At 47.4% G+C, this 24650-nt stretch overlaps 1 protein-coding gene across 1 annotated transcript in view; it reads left to right on the top strand.

The window, feature by feature from the left end:
* TIMM44 (translocase of inner mitochondrial membrane 44) overlaps positions 1–24650 on the top strand; it is a 182686-nt gene that overhangs the window by 37908 nt on the left and 120128 nt on the right. The window contains exon 5 of the mRNA XM_069964528.1: positions 7920–8069. Within this exon, the coding sequence (XP_069820629.1) occupies positions 7920–8069 (150 nt within the window). The remainder of the gene's footprint in view (positions 1–7919; positions 8070–24650) is intronic.

Raw genomic sequence — 24650 nt, 5'->3', positions numbered from 1 at the left:
CACCCAGACACCAATCGAATTGTTTTAATGGTGGGTAGTGATAACCTAACTAACTTAGCTACTGTGCTGTAGTAGACCAGTTTGGCATCCCCTGCACTGTGTTACCTCTGAGTTGATTCTATTAGTAACATTATCTCTAAGGACAATAGCATACAAATGTGTACCTTTGTACTATTGTACCATGGTCATGCTGTGTGTGATCTCCTAGACCCAGATGGGCATCTCTGCAATAAAAATGCTGTGGTTTAAACAGAAACATGTCTATAAGTGCTAAAAACTGTAGGATTTTCTATCACATTATATAAACCAGAATTTTTAAATCCTGTTTGCTACAAAAGCATAATCTGCAGTGTCCTTAATTGATGAAGAACTAATGGGGAAAAAAGTGTTAAAGAGAAATTAACAGCAGGTTAGAATAATGTAACCTTTAATGTTCCATTAGGGCAGGAGACTCTGAGTACATTAGTTAGAAGACGTTAGTTTTATTACCATTTTATTATTGCGTCATTTTCCTGATATCTTAGGCTGCATTAAAGGGGTTATCCAGTGCTACAAAACATGGCCATCTTCTTCCAGATACAGCACTGCTCTTGTCTTCAGTTTGGGAGTTTGCAACTTAGTTCTATTGAAGTGAATGGAGCTTAGCTGCAAACCACAGCTGAACTTGAGACAACTGCGGTGCTGCCTCTGTAAAAAAGTAGTCATGTTTTTGCAGCGCTAGATAACACTTTTGTAGGGCTGTCTATAGCAGCGCTTCTCAAACTTTTTCTACTGGAGCCTCATCTAAAAAACCAAGGCAATGCCTGGTCCTCACCAGACTGACCAAGAGGGTGCCTGGGCCTCACTATCTGTGGTGAAAGTCCATTTAAAAGCTAAAAATTATGCTAGGGCTACCTTTCACCTATCTCCCAAGCTCTAGATACTAATAAAGCAAGTACAAAATAAATTAATAATTTTGCTAAAATTGAGATTTTTTGCAAACAGCAAAAGGACTGTGCAGTTTTGTGAAAACTGACTCCCCAGCTGGGCCTCACCAACAACTAGGGGGCGCCTCACTGGTGAGGCCCGCCTCACAGTTTGAGAAGCACTGGTCTATATCATCTTCAGCTCTCTGCAATACATGGACCCATTCCTGAGTAAATGGTGACCATTTCCGTTGGATCACGACACTGTAATATATATGGATTTGTGCCATCCGCAATTGTGTAGTCATTCCGCAATTGCGGGTCCACACTTGTTGACAAACTTTATGGACGTGTGGATGCAACCTGCCTTATTGATATGCTTTATAGGCGGGTTGATGCACTGGTATGGTACTACAGCCTCAATACATATGTCAGCCTACCTCCCTCTTCATGAATAGTGGTACCTGAAGTACCTCTCTAGTGCACCGAACCACTGAATTTACATATTATTAAAAAGTAAGATATCAGAAAAATGGCATTGAGGATGAAGGTGATAAATCAACCTTGAGGGTGCCTTCACACCTACCGGATCCGCAGCGGGTCTCACTTCTGCGGATTCGAAGTGAGAACCGCTGCGGATCCGGTATCAATTCACCCCTATGATAGCACATATTCGCAGCGGGATTAACATCCCGCTGTGAATATGTACTTTAACTCCCTGGTGCCCGCAGCCCCGCCGTCGCATCCCCCCATCCCAGCCACATCCCCCCCATCAGCCGAGCCCGCCGCCGCCCGCATCCCGTCGCCGAGAGCATACAGTACCTGCTCGGCGGCACGGCTGCAGTGAGGCTGCCGGCTCAGGTCCCGCTCAGATCGGGCGGCGGGCCGGAGATGGGCTGATGGGGGGGGAAGTGGCTGGGATGGGGGGGGACGTGCCGCCGCCGGGGATGAGGGATGCGACAGCGGGGCTGCGGGCACCAGGGAGTTAAAGCACATATTCACAGCGGGATGTTAATACCGCTGCGAATATGTGCTATCATAGGGGTGAACTATGACGCGGCCACGTCATTAGCTGCTCAGCTGCGATTGGCTGAGCACAGTTATGCTCAGCCAATCGCGGCTGAGCTTCGGATGACGCTGCAGAGGGCGGCCAGCACTCGGGAAGATCCGCTGGCCGCCCGAAGAAGACGTCACTGCTGAGGATCGGAGACCGTGGTCGGCACGTGACAGGTATGTATAGCGCACCACACTTTCGGGTACACGGGTGGGGGGTGGTGGGACACGGGGAAGGGGGCCATTCACAGACATAACATACATTACAAAGTTGTATAACTTTGTAATGTGTGTTATTCTGTGAATAATTTTTTATCGCCGGACAACCCCTTTAAGGTATGAAAACTGCTAAATTTACCTTTTACACCTGTGTAAAGAAGTCAGAATGCAAAAAAGGGGGTGACAGTGTCACTTTAACCCTTTAGTGACCGCCGATACGGCTTTTTACGGCGATCACTAAATGGGCTTTATTCTGCTGCCATCAGCTTTTTACAGCGATGGCAGAAAATAATGCCATGGCGCTGGTGAGGCCCCCATGCCGTCCCCCCAGCTACCGGAGGTAGCTGAGGGGTCAGGGCAGTGTGTGGGGTCCGTCCTAAGCATTACCGGCACCGCTGCATGCTTTTATCTCCCCTCACTGTGAGGGGAGATGAAAAAGTGTCTCCCCCCACCCCCCAGATTAACCCCCTAGTAGGGAATCACTAACCCTCCCCGGGCGGCCATCATCCGCCCCCATCACTGTGGCCGCCCCCATCACTGTGAAAAGCCCCATTCTCTCTGCCACCGGAAGTAGCGGAGAGCATGGAGCAGTGATCGGGGACCACCCTGTGTGGTCCTGGTACAAGCGATCAGCGGTATATACTATATACCGCTGATCGCTTGTTGCATGCAGTGACCAGCAATTTTTATCCCCTGTCACTATAAATCATTGGTGACCGGGGATAAAAAGTGATACTGTGCCCCCCCCCCCCCCCCCCCCCCAGTGGCCCCCTATCCCCCCTGGTCGCCCCCCCCACCCCACCCCTGAAGCAGATATACTCACCTGATCCAGGGAGGTCCTTCCTCCTCTGCGTCCAGACTGCATCTGAAGTGCGAATGTACTTCAGAAGCAGTCAACTCTGAACATTGGTCCCTGTCACTGAACTATGATCACTGTGATAGAAATATCACAGTAAATTCCAATCTAAGATATGGGGGAGCTCACCAAGAATACAAGAAAAACGAGGGGTTCAGCTAAGTGTCCAAAAAAACAACCTTATACAAATAAGCAAGAAAAAAGCTGGACACTATAGTAAAGCGCACACCACTTATATCCAAACAAAATGCAAAGTTTATTGGGACAAACAAAAAACACACCACAACAAACAGCAATAAAATCAATTAAAAAAACACATAGGTTTGTAGAAAACTAAGTGGGAGGACAATATACCAATATACTCTCCTACTTTACCAGGGAATCAAACATGTTAGTGATGCTCCACATGATCAGATGTAAACTGTAAAGTGCATAAATAGAATGGCTGGCAAAAATACAAAAAAGATCTGTAGATCTTATAAATAATACACAATGTAAAAAGCCAAAAGTGCTACAGTACAAACGTGCAAATAAGTCATTTAAATCATTGTAAACGCCAGTGTAAACCTCTGACATAGAAAAGTAGCCAGACCCAATATGCAACATCAATTCAGTTACATGGGAGCAGATGCCCTGGTACAGACCCAACGCATGTCGACACGCGTTGGGTCTGTACCAGGGCATCTGCTCCCATGTAACTGAATTGATGTTGCCAGGGCCGGACTGGTAATCTGGCAAGCCGGGCAAATGCCTGCTCGGCTGGCCGGGTTACCAGTCCGTGGGCCGCATAATAAGTAAAAAAAAACAATGCTGTGCCCCCGTCACCGCAGCCCACTTTTCTCTGCCCACCCGCTCCTGACATACTCATCCAATCCAATCAACGTGGAGTAGGAGCGTCGGCCCCTCGTTCATTGGATTAGAGGAGTATATCAGAAGCGGGCCAGCCGGGCCAAGAGGAGCAGGCTGTGGTGGTGGGAGGGGGCTGCGGTGGCTTGTCTCCGTCCCGCCCCCGGGACCGCGCTTAGGGGTAGGCTGGGCAATATTGGTTTGCTTAGTAACAGTATGGCAGTAATGTGTACAGTATGGTGATATTTGCTTACAGGTGTTACTAACTATGACCGTATTATGCACAGAATTTTTTTTCCTGTGCTACCATTATATATCCTAAAATTTGTCCTGGGGCCCTACTTATACGATAGATAGATAGATAGATAGATAGATAGATGAGCTGCAATACCTCACACAAACTGAAGAAGAGTGTGGCGCTGTTTCTGGAAGAAGGGGCCCATGTTTTTCTCCTATAAAGGGAATCTGTGAGGTCTGTACCAGGTCTAGGGCTGTAGATCTCAGCAGACAGGTGTGAGGGAGATATCACTGACAGGAACTTTAGTCCAGTGTAAACTTTTATAATTGTCCTTTTCATTACCAACTAAAGTTTCACAACAGCAGCCGCAGCAGCCTATATGTCCATCAGTCAGAGCAGGAAGGGGTGGGGGCAGAAGGTGCTGCTGTGGCTCCACCTCTGTGACACTTCAGCTGGTAATGAAAAGAATTATTATAAAGGTTTACACTGGACTAAAGGTCCAGTCCCTGACCTGTACGCCGGGATCTATAGCTGTGCATCTGGTATAGACCCCACAGGTTCCCTTTAAGGGCACATTCATACCTAATCCATTGCGGATTTGATGCTTCTGATTTAATCAGTTGAAATGAATGCATAAATATGCTGCATCAAATCCGCAGCAGATTATGTTATAGCAGTATTTTTAGGTGCTGATGGTGGGGTTCACATGCTTAAGGGAGTAGTGGGGACACGGCTAAATAAAGCAGTATTTGCTACAGCGTGTATTTTACACGGCTATCCATGATATGGTATGTGGGCTGCTGGGGTTTCACTGCCAGGGCTGATTGTAAGTTACAGTCCGGCCCTGGATGTTGCATATAGGGTCTGGCTCCTTTTCTATGTCAGAGGTTTACACTGGTGTTTACAATGATTTAATGACTTATTTGCACGTTTGTACTGTAGCACTTTTGGCTTTTTACATTGTTTACTATTTATTATCTACAGATCTTATATGTATTTTTGCCAGCCATTCTATTTATGCACTTTACAGTTTACATCTGATCATGTGGAGCATCACTAACATGTTTGATTCCCTGGTAAAGTAGGAGAGTATATTGGTATATTGTCCTCCCACTTAGTTTTCTACAAACCTATGTGGTTTTTTAATTGATTTTATTGCTGTTTGTTGTGGTGTGTTTTTTGTTTGTCCCAATAAACTTTGCATTTTGTTTGGATATAGTGGTGTGCGCTTTACTATAGTGTCTAGCTTTTTTTCTTGCTTATTTGTATAAAGAAATATCACAGTGATCATAGTAATATAGTTAAAAAAAAGTGTAAAAGTACAAATAGTGAAAAACATACAAAAAAATAAAACACTCTTTTTATTATAGTAATATTTTTGGGCTACTCCCAGATTACTTGTAACCACCGCAGGTTGCCCGTAATCACGCCAGATTACACGTAACCACTGCACGTTGACCGTAACCTCCCCAAATTACATGTACCCACCTCTGATTACCTATAAACACTTCAGTTTAATATTATCGATTCTTCTAACCTGCTAATAGTATGGTATTCTTATGTTGGAACAAGGGTTTTTCTGCCCGCTTGCAGTTTACAGAGACCAGCTGAGACAGCATTTAACGCAATTTGCTTACACTTTAATTGGAGTTGCATTTAAAGCAACTCTGTACCCACAACCTGTTCCCCCCAAACCACTTGTACCCTCAGATAGCTGCTTTTAATCCAAGATCTGTCCTGGGGTCTGTTCGGCATGGGATGCAGTTATTGTCATAAAAACAACTTTTAATCGGCAGCGATGTGTCTAACGGCCGGGGCTTACATTTGTATATGCATTAGGCTGGCACACCCTCTCTGTCCTTCCTCCCCACCATCCTCATCATTAGGAATGATCCAGGAACATGTACTGCTGTTTGAGCTTTGCACAGGTGTATTAACGATCCAGCCCATGTTCATTATACACACAGGTGGGGAATAGGAAGCAATCTGCTTGGAGCATTCCTAATGATGAAGAGGGTGGGGAGGAAGGACAGAGAGGGTGTGCCAGCCTAATGCATATACAAATGTAAGCCCCGGCCGTTAGACACAGCGCTGCCGGATTAAAAGTTGTTTTTATGACAATAACTGCATCCCCTGCCGAACAGACCCCAGGACAGATCTTGGATTAAAAGCAGCTATCTGAAGGTACAAGTGGTTTGGGGGGGTCAGATTGTGGGTACAGAGTCGCTTTAAGCGGTAGTCCGACCATTTTTGCTTTTTGATGTATTGTTGCTCTTACATAGAAAATTAGATACATTTTATTTTCACCTAACCATGCTCCCCCAAGGTGGTCCTGTGGTGTGTTCTGGTTTTGCTACCGAACGCTCCCATTCCCACTTATGAGAGGGACTCTATTCTGCAATGACAGCCCGCTGAGCCAATCACTGGGCTTGTTGCTGTCCTGCTTTAGTCAGCGATTGGCTGTCATAAATAGTTTAGGGAGACCTGAAGACCCCACAGTAGGACCCAGGGGAAGCGTGGTTTAGTGAAAATAAGATGTTTCTTATTTTCTATTGTAGAGTAGCAATATATCAAAAAATGTAAATGGTTGGAATACTCTTTTAACATCATTGCACCAAATTTTGCCTTCTCACAGTCTTTGGTTTCAAATGCTGACTGCAGCTAGGATGTACCACTTACGTCCTTGGCGGTGATAACTGAGGTCTTTTTCTGATACTTTAGCTTATGGAGCTAGTTTTGGGATCCTTTTAGACGTACAGGTAAATAGCTTAAGCGCTTGTTTAGAGAATGACAAGCAATATTTTTTTCTTAAACGATAGACGTTTAGACAAGAAGATAAATCACTTTGAAAAGTTGTTAATGCGATCGTAATTGCCTTCGTATGTATGCTTTCAATGCTCATTAATGTGTTCGTATCTATATACTGTGTTTACACTCAAAGACTTAAAGTGACACTGTCACCCCCTTTGTGCATTCTGGCATCTCTCCTCAGGTGTAATGGGTAAATTTAGCAGTTTTCATACCTTATTTTATATCATACGTCATGGTGCTTGTTCCAGTAAAAAGTCATCTTTTATCAACTGCAGATTGTGTTAAGTTGACGCCCATTGGTGGTCCGACCTAGAGGAGGTGGGGCCTAGACCTTTAGGCCAGTCTGTTCCAATGGCTGGCGAGGGGGCGGGGCAAACTGTGGCATTGTGGGCAGGGCTAAGTGGCGCTAATGCCGTGAGGCCCCACCCACTTAACACAATCTGCAGTTGATAAAAGATGACTTTTTACTTGAACAAGCATACGTCATGTATTATATAAAATGAGGTGTGAAAACCGCTAAAGATGTCAGAGATGTCAGAATGCAAAAAGGGGGTGATGGTGTCACTTTAAGAACTATTTTTGATTTTGAGGTCAGCTTAAAAGGTGCAAAAAACAACATACCAACAAATGTCCGTTTTGTAGTTTGATAGTTGGCACATTTACACCAGATGTTTATCACTTAAATTTGAACTATTTAACAATTTTTTTGCACAATAATCAGCCTGTGTAAAGCACCAGCTTGAGGTAAAGCACCATGGAAATTGGAGTACTTTTTCTGACTGAATGATCTTCATAGAGTAGAAACTACTGAGAACAATGTATGTCCAGTGGACAATACTAAATAGAAACATTCATACAGTATGTATTGCTGGTTGCGTACATGGTCAGAATGTAGTTAAGGTTGTAGATAGATATTTTAAAGAGTTCACCATTTCTGCTAGTAATAATAATATACATTTTTTGAACATTTAAACCAATTTTATTTATGCAGAGCATTGATGAAGTTGGCAAAAGTGATCTAGGCCGCAAAATCCGAGAGGGAGTTGAAGAGGCTGCAAAAACTGCTAAACACTCAGCTGAGTCCGTAAGCAAAGGAGGGGAGAAGCTTGGTAAAACAGCTGCTTTCAAGGTCATCTCTCAGGTAATGTTACTATTAGAGTTGCATGATGCACTGAATTTTCAGTACGATACCAGGAATTCCTGGTTTTCTGTACTGTGTATTAAACCACTGAACAGTAGAGCTTATCGTAGACGCCCCCTCACTTCAAAGAACGTGTCTGTGCATTCTTTGGGCTGCCTCTTTCCCAACCGATGATGTATAGTTATAGAAGGCTGTTCAAAGGCTACATAAGTAACACATATACAGTATATTACAGCTGACACTCACTAAAAGTTGCTGGGATTAAACTTTAGTCTGGTGAAGTGATGTCCCGATACCAGAATCTTGATTCCCGAAAATTTTACGCTGTTAAATAAATGTCCCACTGCGTGTATGGGACCCATTCAGCTTCACACTACAGGATCCGCAGCGGATTTCGCTGCAAACTCTCAGCGTGAAATCCGCTGCAGATCCGGTAGATATGAAGGCACCCTTATAGTCTTGCACAGTGTACTTTTCACTCCATATATAGATTCTTTTTTATATAATACCATTAGAAATAGTCTATGCATCCCCAGCCCCTTTACTACAAATACGAGAATGCTCTGATCTCAAGCTACATTCTTTATTAAAAAAAATTCTATTGTTTATTGAAATTTTTCATAGAACATTAAAACCGGGAATAAGCCATAACATCACAAAGTTCAAAAAAGTAACATGGATACATCATGGGGATTAGCTAACCACAGAGCTACACATGAAACAGCCTAACATAAAAACAGTGAAGTATAGGTACTAATGTCTCACTCGTATATGCACCTATAAATTGTGCTATGGCAGGAAAAGGAGGGAGGGGCGGGGGGAGAAGAAGTGAAAGAGGGCGGAAAAGGAGTGTAGCAGATTAGGGAAAGTGAGGGGAGAACAGAATAGAAATAAGAACTGGTCGAAGACCAACTATATACACATCAGGCAATTGTTAAAGGACAACTCCCATGAAAAACTTTTTTCCAGTAATTGAAGCACATTACAAAGTTATATAACACTGTAATATACTTCAATTACCTGTCTGGCCTCCTTCTTTATCTTTCCCCCCCTCAACCCCCCACCAGGAAGTGTAAGAAACTCCTTCATACCTAATTACTGTTGTCACCAGGCTCCTCTATTAGCTCCTTCTAGTGACGATGTGTCATCAGCAGGAGGGCTGGTCTAGGTCCTATTACACCAGCCTCCCCCTCCCCTGCCTGGTCAGGTGACTCAGCTTGCTCAGCTCCCATTGGCTGAGCAACTGTAAGCCATCTGACATTCTGCAACTCAATAATGACTGGTGACTGACTCCTGGCACATAACCAGCTACAGGACCCCCTCCCCCATACTCCCTCCTGCTGCCGAGTGGACTCAGTGAGTGAGTCATGTCACTTGCTTATCTTTCTCGTTACTCCCGACATGTCAGCTAGACAGACCCAGTCTTATTTCTCCCCTGTTGCCCTGACCTAATTAGGGACGGCCATCCTGCAGAATGTACAATACAGTGAAGTGTATACAAATAGAAAAACACAATGGGCTTAATTCATAAAAAATGTAAAGAATTTTTATTGTATATAATAGGTACCAATACACAGACAATTTTTACCAATATAAAATGAAGTATTAAAAAATATTACCCCAGTAAAAACACATATAAAATAGGTGTCAGCAATACGGTATTATACCCACAACAATTTTCTAATGTGGGAATATAGCTATAAGGTGCATTAAGTTATATACTATTCTACTATCGCCTCAGTATCATTACGTATGTGAACAAAGAAAACCAAGTGGCCACTATAGCATTCAAAACATATTGCACATACCCATGTTTGTCTGACACCGCACAAGCCGTTCCTACGTACGTTTCGCTGTTGCACGCTTCCTCGGGGAACTGCCTACTTCTGTTCTTACCCCCCTTAAATATGCTTCACTACTAATTGATAGCCCTACTCCTTCCGGGACTCCGGCGCGCTAGACCGGAAGCGGAGGCCGCGTCACATCCGGTCCGGCAGCTCACCCCGAGTGCGCATGTCCGCAACGATAAACGTCACGGACATGCGCACACCAGGTACTGAGGCCGACAGGATGCGACAACGGCGTCAGCAACCGCTCCAGAGCGCACGCCCGGGGATGTAAGATCACATGACTCTATTTAACCAATCATATTGTAAAAGCGAGGAGATGGGCTCGCGTATGTAGAGAGTGTCCTTTGCTAATGCTCCTCAGCATAATATAAAAGCGAATTCATGATTGGTTAAATAGAGTCATGTGATCTTACATCCCTGGGCGTGCGCTCTGGGTCACTCGGGGTGAGCTGCCGGACCGGATGTGACGCGGCCTCCGCTTCCGGTCTAGCGCGCTGGAGTCCCGGAAGGAGTAGGGCTATCAATTAGTAGTGAAGCATATTTAAGGGGGGTAAGACCAGAAGTAGGCAGTTCCCCGAGGAAGCGTGCAACAGCGAAACGTACGTAGGAACGGCTTGTGCGGTGTCAGACAAACATGGGTATGTGCAATATGTTTTGAATGCTATAGTGGCCACTTGGTTTTCTTTGTTCACATACGTAATGATACTGAGGCGATAGTAGAATAGTGTATAATCAGTTTTTATTCAACATTTTTCAATAAAACATAAAATAAAATATAGGTACAAAGAAGAGTCTTACTCAACAGACATAGGACTCAAAGTTTACATAGCACAATAAACCCAAATTCGCGGAAGGTAATAGGCGGTGTGATAGGGGCTCACTCAAAACTGCAAAGCGTCCATATGTAGTGCTATGCCCAAGGGGTAGGCACACATCCAATGAGTCCCATAGCCCACATAACAACTGAACGCTGAGAACTGCGACACACAAGAGGAGCATCCCATATAACAAAAACATTCCAGCTTCCAGCGAAGAAACTTATCAGAAACAGAGAGCATTAGAGGTACAAAAAGAAGTGTACCATTAGAGGGGTGAACAGGGAAGGGAAGACGGGAAGGGGGGGGGGGGGGGGGGGGGGGGGGGGGAGGGGTATTTGCCCTGACCAAGGGGGCCACCTCCCCACGGGGGAGAGAGCGGTGGATAACTAAATAGGCATCTCAGGAGGTACCCCATCAGAAAACAGTGCCTGAAAGGCGGGAGAATCCCGAAACAACAGCCAGGACAACCATACCGTCTTATATCGTTTGTTGCATCCCGAGGCTTCAGCAGACAATTCCTCCATACGATGAAGGTGTGACATTTCGGCCTGCCACTCCGCCAGGGTAGGGACCTGCGTGGAGCGCCAATGGCGAGGAATAACTGTCCGTGCTGCAGACAGACAGAAACGCAGGATACTCTTTTTCTGTCGGCCTATAGCCCCGGGGAGTATAGAAAGAAGCGCCACTTGAGGCGTCCTAGGTGCCGATTGCCCCGAGATCGCCCGGTAAGCATCAAAGACACCTGACCAGAACGAGGTTAGCCTGTCGCACCCCCACCATACGTGTAGCATAGTGCCCTTCTCATTGCTGCACCGCCAACAAAGGTCTGACACGGACGGTATCATGGAATGAACTCTGGTTGGGACCCGGTACCATCGGGAAAGAACTTTGTAGTTCCGTTCCTGAGCGGAACAAGCCGTGGACAATTTATGTGTAAAGACGCATGCTTTCAGCCTGTCCTCTGGGGTGATTATGGCCGACAATTCCTTCTCCCATGCGGCCCAGAACGCAGGGGGGTCATCCTCCCCGTCCTGCTGAAGGAGGCGGTATATCACAGAGATGGAGTGCTCAGGAGGAGAGTCCAAAAGGAACAGGGATTCAAAGGAAGTAGGGGTAGAAGATACAGAGCTGTGGCCCCCACGAGGGCCAAGGTACGAGCTAAGCTGAGAATATTCGAGCCAAGATAGGTTGGTGGAGCCGGCACGCGTCTGCAAATCCCCAAGGGGGGGTAGGGGGTTGCCCTCAAGCACTACTCCAAGGCTAGGGTTGTCCTTGGCCTTCCAGAGCAAAAACGTGTCCTTCCTGTACGCCGGGGGGAAGTCAGAATTATGGAATAAAGGAGTGAGCGGGCTGAAGGGTCTGGACAAAATGTTACTACGTACCAGACGACGCCATAGGGTAACTGCCACCCTAGGTAAGAGGGAGTCCGCAGAGAACGGGGAGGGGACGGAAAGGGGGAGCCAAGGGACATTAGACAGGGGGTAAGGGACCTCTTGTTGATCAAGCCTGACCCATTGCTTTGAAGCAGCATTGTACCTCCAATCCAGCAGGCGCTGAAGGACCGCAGCCCTGTGATACATGCGAAGGTCGGGTAATCCCACCCCCCCGTCCGACTTATGCCTAGACAGTGTGGCATATTTGATCCTTGGGCGTGAACTGTTCCAGATAAACTTGAGGAATGCTGTACGCAGTTGACGAAAAAAAATGGCGGGAGGCATGATAGGGATAGTTTGGAATATGTATAGGAACCTGGGAAGGATGTCCATTTTTATGACATTGATTCTACCAAACCAGGATAGGGGTCTCTTATTATAAGTCAGGAGGTCCTTTAGTGTGCGGACTAAGAGGGGTTGGTAGTTAAGAGAATACAGGCGGGAAAGGTCAGCAGACACATTTACTCCAAGGTAAGTGAGATGGTCCCTGCGCCATTTAAAGGGGAAATTTTGCGCGATGGAGGAGGCAGTGTTGGTAGGGAGGGAAATGTTCAGCACTTCAGATTTTGTGTAGTTTACCTTAAAGTTAGACACCTTACTAAAACGTTGGAACTCAGAAATAATAGACGGGAAGGAGACATGAGGTTGGGTAACACACAGGAGGAGGTCATCTGCATATAGGGCGGCCTTATACTGGGTCCCCTGCAGCGAGAGCCCGTGGATGTTAGGGTTGTCTCGTATGGCTGTCGCTAGGTGCTCCATAACCAAAACATACAGGAGGGGGGATAAAGGGCACCCCTGTCTTGTGCCGTTGGATACAGAAATAGGAGCAGATAATGCCCCATTGACCCGCACTCTTGCCGTGGGACCCGCGTACAACGACAGGATTCTGCTGAGGAAGCGAGGGCCAACACCAACCTGCCGCAAAGCGGCCTGGAGAAAACCCCAATGAACCCGATCAAAGGCCTTCTCTGTGTCTACCGAGAGGAGGCAGAATGGTAAGGCCCGGGATTTGGCCTTTGCTATGAGAGCCAGAATCTTGTTGGTGTTGTCCCTCGCCTCCCGCCCCTGTACAAATCCAACTTGGTCCGTGTGCGTAATCCCAGGCAAGAGCGGTGTCAGGCGGTTGGCTAAGGTTTTGGAGAACAATTTAATATCGACATTAATAAGCGATATGGGTCTGTAATTGGTAACCTGTGTGTGGTCCTTACCCGGTTTAGGCAAGACACTAATATGAGCCTCCAGGGATTGAGGCACCCAGCAAGAGCCACCCGAGACAGAATTGAATACTTTCATCATAAAGGGAGTGAGAAGACTACTAAAGGTTTTGTAAAAGGAGGGGGTGAATCCGTCAGGGCCAGGGCATTTACCGGCTGGGGTGTTCTTAATGGCAAACCGTATTTCCTGCTCCGATATGTCCTCCTCTAGTGTCTCCACCTCCTCTGAGTTCAGCGCAGGTAGGGCCGTGTCAGAGATATAGTCCTGAATATCAGGGGAGACCACATCCGTAGCTACATGGGTGGGGGAAATGTTATAGAGCTGAGAATAGTAGGCGTGGAAAGCACTAAGAATATCTGCCGGGTTTTGGGAGTCCGTACCATCGGGTCGTTGGATACGCGGTATGTAGGCATGTCCCTGCCGCGGATGTATGAGGCGAGCTAATGGACGTCCACACTTATCGGAGTGGTCATAAAGAAAGCGGCGATACTGCAGACGTTGGTAGGTATATTTCTGATCTAGAAGTGCCTTCAAATCGTCCTTCAGTTTGACCAGTTCCGCATAAGTGGTGGAGGAAAGTGTGCGTTTATGTGAAGTTTCCAACGTATGTATACGTTGGAGAAGGGAGGCAATTTTAGAGGCCTTATCGCGCTTCAGTCTTGTGCCATGCTTTATGAATGTGCCGCGCAAAACGCATTTCATAGCCTCCCACTGTGTGGGAAGTGGAGTGGGGTCAGAGGCGTGTGTGTGGAGGAAAGATGCAATGGTCTTTTCAATGTCAGCCACACAGGCCAGATCTTTCAGGAGGTGTTCATTAAGCTTCCAGGACCAAGAAGGGTTGATATGATTAGGGAGTGAAAGAGAAAGATAGATGGGGGCATGGTCGGAAAATAGAATGTCGCCCACAGAAGCGGATGGTTGCCAGGTCAGGGCATGCTGGCTAATCAGGAAATAGTCTATGCGACTATAGGACATGTGCGAAGGGGAGTAGTATGTATAATCTCTACCTTGGGGATGCAGAGCGCGCCATACGTCCACCAACTGAAGTCCATGCAGATCGCGTTTAAGAGCGCGTAGCCGTCGTGGGGGGACAGCGCACCTACCAGCAGACGTGTCCATAATCGGATCCAAGGGGAGATTGAAGTCTCCTCCAATGAGCAGAATCCCCTCTGTGAATTGAGAAAGAACGGTTAGAAAGGCACGACAGGCAATAGTCTGGCTCTGGTTGGGAGAATACCAGTTGGCAATCGTGTATGTGACAGAGCCTATCTTCAGTTTTAGGATCAAATATCTCCCTTGTTCATCTATGCGGGAGTCAAGGATGGTACCTGGCAAAGATCTATGTAGGGCGATGGAGACCCCCCGAGCCCGGGCATCCGGATTCGGGCTATGGTACCATTGGGTGTAGTATTTATCCCTAATGGCTGGAACGTGCTGACTTTTAAAGTGAGTTTCCTGTAACAGTATTACCTGCATTTTCTTTTTATGCATATGATACAGGATTTGTGACCTCTTCTGGGGTGTATTGAATCCCTGTACATTTAGTGAACAAATATTTAAGGTCGACATCCTTGGTCAGGGCAAGGGGAGGGCTGAGGAAGGGTAAAGTGAGAGGAAAGGATGGGGGGTAGCTAGGAAAGGAAGGGGGGAACAGAGACGAGGAAAAGTAGGGAGAAAGAAAAAGTGAGGGAGGGGAGGGGGGAAAGGGGGAAGAAATAAAAGCAAGTGGAAAAACCCAAACAGGAGGAGGGTAAGCTCCACAGAGGGGGAAGGTAGAGTGGAACCAAACTACTCGTGTACCCTAGAGGTACGGATCCCTGTAAGAACGGGACTGACCAGGTGGGAGTGCTCCCCCCGGTCCCCCATAACCCAATGTCATAACATGAAAGAACGACCAACCTAAAACCCTATAACAGTACTCCAGTCCCCCCCCCCCTCTAAACTGCATAGTATGACATATAGTCCCCTTAGCAGATGACAAATTGTAATAAAACAGAAACATGGTGGTGACGATACCCTCGTCCAGGCGCCAGACCCCACAACAGACTATCCCAAGTGCGGGAGGCCCTGAAGGCATACTCTATAAGCTATTTATGTAGGGGGTCGGCACGTGGAAGAGGGAGCGTCAGCATAAAATAGATACAACTGAATAGATACATAACCAGAACCTAACCGTGAGTCTAGCCAAGGGCATAACGTATGGGGGGGGCGTAGACAGTTAGTGAAAAGACTTAAGGCACAAATATAAGACAACTAAGCCGAGGGAGGACTTTGTCTCGGAGAAGAGGTAGGACCCCTCTGTTGCGGAGGGTGGGTGTTCCTCCTGGTGCCACCTCTTCTTCTCCTCGAGGACCGCTGCGGCCGCGGCGGAAGAGCAATCGGAGGGCCAGTGGGGAGTTCCGGCCAATCCTGGATCGTGATCTCTGGAAGATCAAGGGCTTCCCGAAAGCGTAATAAGTCTCGGGGATGGCTTAGAGAGAGACCCCGACCATCTCTCCGCACCTGTAGACGAAACGGGAATCCCCAAGAGTAGGCAATATTGCGGCTGCGAAGAACCTCCAACAGGGGGCGGAACGCTCTGCGTTTTTGTAAGGTGAGGCGGGAGAGATCAGGGAGTATTTGTATGTCCCGGCCATCATACCGAATAGGACCCGCATCTCTCAATTTGAATAGGATAGCCTCCTTCTGCTGATAACGGTGCACTCTACATATGACATCCCTAGGGTTAGCTGGGTCGGAGGACCGGGGCCCTAAGGATCTGTGAGCTCTGTCCAATTCCAACCGTGTGTCCGGTGAAGCGCCTAGAACAAAGTTGAAGAGAGATTGCAAGGTAGAGTCCAGGTCTCGTGGCTCAACCGACTCAGGTAAACCCCGCACTCTCAAATTATTCCGACGCCCCCTGTTCTCCAGATCGTCCAGGGCATCGTAGAGGAGTTGTAATTGGTAAGAGTGTTCAGAAAGGAGGTGGTCGTGGTCAGTGGCTCTAGTGGATAATGCATCCGTCACGTTGACATTAGCGGTCACCTGTTGCTCAAGAAGCTGGACGTCAGTCCGTAAGGTAGTAATATCAGCCCTGCAGGAAGTCTCAAGGCGGGTAACAAACGCCTCCATATCATTCTTCGTAGGAATGGTGTGTAGGTGAGCCCGGAGGTCCTTTAATTCCCTAAGGACATCCAGGAAAGAAGTCTCCATCTGAGACGGACAGGCCTGTCCTGGTACCTGTGCCCCTGCCCGAGCAGTCATATCAGGGGGGATGAGGGGGGAAACAGGCAGAGAAGGGCAACGGTCCCCCACCAGGACGTCTAACAACAGGACCTGGTCCTCCTGGTCACCAAACGCTTTCCACTGAAGATGCAGAGCGCAGCGGGGAGGAGGAGATAGAGGCCTGCGGCCCAGGGAACAACAATCCATCCACTGAGTGGGGCACAGGGGGGATAGCCTGCCCTTGCGGGGCTGTGGAGTCCCCTGCTGCTCCCCGAGGGATATTGTGAGGGGCCCAATTATTCTCCTCGGCGGCAACGTCCGCAGACAGCCCAGAGCACTGGCTGAGTAGCAATACACCCTCACCTTCTGTGGCGTGCACCTGGGCCCTAACCACGCTAGCATAGGTGGCCCCTGTGAATGCTGGTTGTGCAGGCCGGAGGGGGGGATAATCCTCATCATCCGAGGCCCACCGCACGCACTCACCCCCAACGTTCATCTGGTGGCCCGGGGGAGGTGGGAGAGGCGTGATGGCGTCAGATTGTGCCGGAGAGGGAGCCGGGTCCCCAGAGGATAGTGCGGGCAAGATGGCGGCCGCGCCACGTGGGGAGGAGGCTATGGGGGCTAAAGTGCCTACCGGAGCCGATCGCAGTGTCCGTACGGCCTCCAGTCTGCCAGCGGGTGGTCCGGCTGTACCGGAGACGGGCTGTGAACCCCCGGCCTCGGGGTGAGGTGCTGCGGCCGGAGCAGGTAATCTGGTTAGGGCGGCTGGCGGCGCCATTACTGCAGGAGGCGGCTGCGAACCCCGAGAGGGAAAGAAGCTGGTGATGTCTTGATTAGCCGGCACCGGAGCAGTGGAGGGGTGCTTCCTGGTGTTCTGCTTCCCCCTCATCGTTCCAGAAGGCAGGTGGTCGTTCTGGGAGCTGTGTTAGGTGGGTTTGTGAGGAGACCGGGCAGGAGCTCTGAACACACGCGTCCTCACTCCTCCATAGCCAGGCCCCGCCCCCCGCGATAGTAGAATAGTATATAACTTAATGCACCTTATAGCTATATTCCCACATTAGAAAATTGTTGTGGGTATAATACCGTATTGCTGACACCTATTTTATATGTGTTTTTACTGGGGTAATATTTTTTAATACTTCATTTTATATTGGTAAAAATTGTCTGTGTATTGGTACCTATTATATACAATAAAAATTCTTTACATTTTTTATGAATTAAGCCCATTGTGTTTTTCTATTTGTATACAATTTTATTTGTGGGTAATTTCTAATTGATAGAGTGACATCTAGTGGTGCTGTCTGGTACTGCATCCCTTATTTTAAGATCATTTTTCACATCTATCACAAACCAGTGTGTGTAATACAGTGAAGTGAAAGTATGTGTGTGCAGCTTGAGTGTGTGTATATAGCAGCCTGACTGAAGAGAGCCAGAGAGGGGGTCATGTTTTGTGTATGATGGGAGTTGTAGTGAATGGAGGGGCAGGCACTTGCAGTGTTACAGCGGGGGGCTGGCTTGTCACAGCACCCAAAGTGCATCATGGGAAGCTGAGACCAGGAAGAAATGAAGAACAAGACTAGAAATCAGAAGGTACACAGATGGTGGGAAATTCAAACAGTGACAGCTCAGGAGGGATGATAAGTATAAAAACTATGTTTCTGATTGGTTTTTGGTTTTTTTCCTTAGCGCGGGAGTTGTCCTTTAAGGCAAATGCAACATGGACAGTTCTGAACATGAAGGCAAATTCCACTGCTTAGGCTACTACAATGGTGGTGGTGGGTGGGGTAGTATAAGAGATGTTGAGGGCTACCCACTAGGGCTTGGAGACTCCCCAAACTTTTGGAAGTTAAAGGGGTTTCCACTAAAAAACATTTACCCACATAGGGCCCAGGTAGTTCTGTAGTTTCTATTTTTTCTATTACTGGTGACTCGCCCCCTTATCTCTAGCTCTAGACCCCCCCCCCCCCCTTATCTCTGTGTCAATAGGCCAGTGTGCAGCATCACTGCACTGGGCTGGGTATTCCCTGTCCTGGCTTGTAAACCACCCCCCTTTCTCATGGCTAATTTGCATCAGTTGTTCTGTCAATTCTGATTGGCCTGTTAGTCACATGGTGCTTGCTGGCCAATAACCAGGCAGGCTGGGATACTGATCACAGGCTCATGTTGTACTAAGGGAATCTCTCATAAATGGATCCCAGTAAGGGCAGTGCTGTGCACCTTCCCAGCTACAATATGCTGCTGTTTCCTTCCCACAAGTAAGTCCTTTACTTTCCTATGGACCAGTGAAATTAACTAACATATATCTGTCTATTACTGACTGTTATTTGCACAACTTTGCTACCTGGGAAAGCAGGGTGCTTATATGTGTGAATCAAACCGAAGGGCATAGGTTTATATGTTATTCCTGCACAGACTTTCCTGTGATCTCATAACGTGTGCTGAATGGGTGTGAGGGGGAGATATACAGAGAAAGCAGGAAATGGAGACCAAGAAGGGTAAAGTGTGAGAGATGGAAAGAGACAGAATGCACACAGAGGTATTAGTGCACATTGTACATCACGCTGCTTTTCTAGATGCAGACACATCTTTAAGTCATCCTAATTCCTGCGAGTGGCTGCAGTTCTGACTACTTTCTAAGCTTGGTTTATGAGGAAAGTTGCGTGAGTGTTATCAAGAAGTGCATTATTATCTCTCTTTCTTTTCTTTCCCTATCCCTATTCACCACACTCTGTCTCTCACTTCACCCTCTTCTATCTCTGTCTCTCCATTTCCTACTATCTATGTATATCTTGCTCTTTTTCTGTCCCCATGTTTTTATAAGATCACAATTATCCTACTGTGGTGAAAGAATATGCAGGAATAACATATACACTTATGCCCTTCAGTTTGATTCACACAGGCAGGTACACAGCTTTCCCAGGTGCTGATAAGTCACTGTGTGATGGTTAACATTCCCTCTGCAGTCTGAGGCAGAAGGGGCTGTAGGGTGCCTGTTGGGTTGTGTGATATAATATCCTGGGCTGATCGTATTGGCCTCATTGAGGTGAGGAGGTGGGGAGTGGGCTGTCTTAGCAGCAGTGGGCATTACTGAGGGGGCTGACTTTGAATGCTGGCCTCAGTAGTTTTAGACCTCAAAGGCAAACACAATATGAAACAGGAAGTGAAGAGAAGTGAAGAGAATATGGATGGTAGGGAACAGCTCCACAGCAGCCACAAAAAGGATCATATAACAGCAAAACTTGGTGGGAAATTTAGATAAGCCTTAGACACAACACCAGCAGTTTGTTTGTTTTTTTTGCTGATAGTTGAACAACCCCTTTAAGGGCTAAAAACCTATATGGGAGTTTAGGTCTTCTGCCTGACTGCACGAAACGTGTAAACAGTTTTCTAAGAGCGGACAAATATGAAACAGATATGGGACAGTTTGCATGACATAGAGTAGCTAGGGGACAATATATGTTTTCAAATGAGAGGGTCAGTGGCAGGTTGAAGGCTTCTAAATGCATCTTAATCTTCTGCAAAAAAGAATAATAATTGGCCGTTTATAATCTAGGATGATCGGTCAAATGGATGCCCAAAAACTTTAAAGATTTGGAGGGCCTGTGGAAAGCAGAAGAGCATTTAACTGGAGACAAAGAATTGGGGGGAGTGGAAACATTTAGGATCTCTGACTTGCTAAAATTGATTTTAAATTAGAAACAAAACCATACTCCTCAAAAATGTGTAGGGTATGCGGAAGTGTCTCTAGTGGGTTTGAAATTATTAGAAGCAAATCGTCCACAAACGCTGCAGTTTTGTGTGAATAATCGTCAATTGTTAAACCTTGCATGCTGCCAGCATGTCGGAACGGAAGTAAAGGTTCCAAGGAAAGAATAAATAAAGTGTGGGAGAGGGGGCAGCCTTGTCTGGTACCATTACGAAGGGAGGAGATAGAGTACTATTCAGGCATAAGCGTGCCTTAGAGGAGGAATATAGAGTAAAACTTGCTTAGTTATTCCCCTCTTGGAATCCAAATTTAAGTAGGGTTGCTCACATGGTCAAAAGCCTTTTCGGCATCCATTTCTAACAATAAGATTCTTTTTAGCACAGTGCGCCTGATGAATAAGATTTATGAGCCTGGTGATGTTGTGCTTCCCCTCCCTGGAAGCCACAAATTCAACCTGTTTGGGTCTAATTAGTTTAAGAAGAAGAGGTTGTATACACTTGGCAAGAAGCTTTGTCCACCACTTCACGTCAGCATTAAGTAGTGAAATGGGGTGGTAAAATCTGCAGTGCGCCTTATTTTTATCTTCCTTTGAGGGAAGCGTGATGTGGACCTCCAATGCTTGGGTGGCAGACCACCTCCTTCCATTAGAGTCACTGTCGTATTTATTTATTTTTTTTTGCAGAAATCAATAGTCCAGGCGATTTTAAGAAACTTTGTAATAGGGTTTATTAGCCAACTATGCCATTATCTGTAATTAAAATACCTTTTCCCAGGTCCCCCCCTTCTTCCTCTTTTCCATCCACTGCAAAAAATCAGGAAATTGTGACATGTTGCATCAGACATACCCAGTCTGGTCTATAGAGAGGGGAGGGGGGAGGAGGAAGGAGGAAGTTAGCTGACAGCAGAAAGCAGATAACATAGGATTACAGAGCTGGGTAACAGCTGTAATCAGAGCACAGAGGTCAGTGGTGACTGTCAGATGAGATAAAGGGTGAGGTATTTGTAGATTAACTCTTTGTTGTCCTGTTTTGATCTTTAATTTAGCTCTCTCCATAGGAGAACAATGAAGACAGGGGGGAGAGCTTCAAATTGCTTTTTCATTATAAAAATGCATTATTCGGCTAATAAACCTAATTACAAAGTTTCTTAAAATCGCCTGTGCTATTGATGTCTGCAAAAAAAGTTTTGCGACAGTGTCACTTTAAGGCACTGCACAAGGAGGCACATTTAGGGATAAGAGGTTTGCTAAAAGCTTTGTAGTAGGCAATCGGCAGACCTTTCGGTCCTGGGCTTCTGCTATTAGGTAGATAGCACTTCCATTCCTTTTTTTTCTGTAAAGGGAGCCAGGAGACCCTGTTTTACCACAGCAAGCAATGTCGGGAAAGCAACCAAGTTTAAAAAAAAATGGTCAGTAAGCGAACCTGCGTCACGGTGCTAAGGCAAATTATAGAGAGCACTGTAAAATTTCAGAAACTCTCGTGTCATCCCCTCAATGTCATCAACCTCAACACCGCTACTTGATTTGATTTTGTGTATAAAGGACTGCTATGTAGTGTCACCTCTATTCTCAGCATGCCCGTCTCGTCTTCCCAGCAGCCCCGCAATATCCAGCAGACACCTCTGGGTTAGGGCAAGCAGAGGCCAGTATGTAACAGCCTCTGGTCCCTACGTAAGGAGTTGCTGCAGCCAACTGGAAGTGCAGCCTTTTGGTTTAGCCGAAGGTACTTGAGGCAGGGGCTTCACAGGTGGTGCAGGCCCTGAATCACTCAACAGCCCTGGACGTTCCTGGTAGGGTCTGCAGGGATCTCTGAACCAGAGGTAGCAGCTAGATAGTGAGGGGATGGCTTAGAGGCAGATGGCAGAGGAGGAAACAGCTAAAAAACAAAAGCTGGCCCGGTAGACCACCAAAAACGTGTCTTCTCTCCTTGCTGCGTAGGCCATGCCCCCATGCCAAACCACAGGTTCATTTATCATCCCCCCCCTCCCCAAAATACACACACTAACACAGGTTCTGCAGCAGCTTTGCTAAACCAGGTGCCATGATCACTAATAAAGCTCTGCTGCAGTAGTTGTCATGATCATCACACTATTCTGCTCTTCCAAATAGCTTGATCACTAAAGTAGCTCTGCTGCAACATCTACTGTCCACACTAGTTATTATGATTACTGACACCATTTACCTGCATTAGTTACCATGATCACTAACCCAATATGGGTACTGACCCATGCCACGGGCAGCCTGAGAACAGAGGTCAGATGTTATCAGTGCTCTGCAAAAAAACGTGCTGCAGCATGCAAGGAAGAGGACGCTACATTTAAAGATGATCCCGCACAATTTTTTTTTTGTGCCCAGTCACCCAGCAGTGTCTGCCCCCAAAGGTGACCCAGATTCCAGGCTGCAGGGTGGTCCGCAGGCTACAGCCCTCCTATAAGCAGAGCAAAGCCAATCCCCCAGTAACCCCCACGTCACTGATGTCCCCTCCTGACAGCCCTGGCCTGCCTCCCCCACCTCACAGCCGCACTGGATCCTCACATGTGTAGTGATTGCATCTTCCTCCTTGTCTCTCTGCACATCTAGCCTTCTCCTCTGATCTCCTCTCCCGGATTGCCCTGCTCACCCTCTTTCCTCTCTAGCCACAGATACATCCGGCTCCTCTGATCTATGCAATGCCATAGAATTACATACATATATGGGTTTTCTGATAACAGAGTCTGGCTAAGCCATACCCTATTATCTGAGAGACACCGACAGTGGGGTTCTGCTACACATAGTATCTGACCCCCGCTGCGTATGAAGCTGCTCAGGAGGGGTTAAATGCTGCTCTCAGTTTTGACAGCTTTATCTACACTGTCAAATAGCCGGAACAAGCCGGAACGAAATAAGGCACAATGTAACTTTTATGAAAAGAATGGCTATTGTTTTTAATTTACACAACAGATGTGCTTTTCATAATGAAACGATTAAAGTTAATGAAAACACCCAATGCATTGAACAACGGCCGTTGTTTGCTATGGCCGAGGAAATAATGATCATGTCACAGACTTTAATCCAATTTACATTCAAATCAACAGCCGTTGCTTAAAACTTAAAGTGACACTGTCACCCCCTTTTTGCATTTTGACTGCTCTCCACAGGTGTAAAGGGTAAATGTTACAGCTTTCATTACTTATTTTATATCACACCTCATGGTGCTTGTTCTGGTAAAAAGTCGTTCTTATCACCTGTGGATTGGTATATGTGGGCGGGGCCTTGAGGCCTATGTGCCACATTGCTCCGCCCCTAGCACCACTTAGCCCCGCCCATCTGTGACATCATCGCCGCATAGGAACTGCCCCCTCAGCAGCCATTTGAAGGGCCAGCCTAAAGCTCTAGGCCCCACCCTCTAGATCAGGGGTGGGGAACCTCCGGCCCGCGGGCCGCATCCGGCCCCTGAGACCTCCCGATGCGGCCCGCAGCTCCCCTGTGATGCGCGCCGCTCTCCTGTGATGCGCGCCGCTCTGGAGGAGGAAGGAGCCGGCATACACAGCATCCTCCTGTGTCGGACACAGGAGGATGCTGTCTATGCCGGCTTCCAGCAGAGCGGCGCGTGTCTTCAGTCTCCTGCGGGCCGCGCGCGATGACGTCATTTCATCGCGTGCCGCCTGCAGGAGAAGACCGGCACAGGGGACCTGGGACAGAAGAGGACATGGGCAGCGTGGGAGCGGAGGTAGGGTGAGTGGGATGTTTATTTTTTTTATTTGGGGGTTAACTAGGCCACCAGGGACATGCCTGATGGGGGTTAACTAGGCGACCAGGGACATGCCTGATGGGGGTTAACTAGGCCACTAGGGACATGCCTGATGGGGGTTAACTAGGCCACCAGGGACATGCCTGATGGGGGTTAACTAGGCCACCAGGGACATGCCTGATGGGGGTTAACTAGGCCACCAGGGACATGCCTGATGGGGGTTAACTAGGCCACCAGGGACATGCCTGATGGGGGTTAACTAGGCCACCAGGGACATGCCTGATGGGGGTTAACTAGGCCACCAGGGACATGCCTGATGGGGGTTAACTAGGCCACCAGGGACATGCCTGATGGGGGTTAACTAGGCCATCAGGGACATGCCTGATGGGGGTTAACTAGGCCACCAGGGACATGCCTGGTGGGGGTTAACTAGGCCACCAGGGACATGCCTGATGGGGGTTAACTAGGCCACCAGGGACATGCCTGATGGGGGTTAACTAGGCCACCAGGGACATGCCTGATGGGGGTTAACAAGGCTACCAGGGACATGACTGATGGGGGTTAACTAGGCCTACCAGAGGCATCACTGTGGGGGTTAACTAGGCTACCAGGGACATGACTTGG

Source organism: Dendropsophus ebraccatus, chromosome 3 (assembly GCF_027789765.1).
Source record: "Dendropsophus ebraccatus isolate aDenEbr1 chromosome 3, aDenEbr1.pat, whole genome shotgun sequence".
Lineage (NCBI taxonomy): Eukaryota > Metazoa > Chordata > Amphibia > Anura > Hylidae > Dendropsophus > Dendropsophus ebraccatus.
Note: the sequence above shows the minus strand (reverse complement) of the source record. Positions and strands in the feature narration are given on the sequence as shown.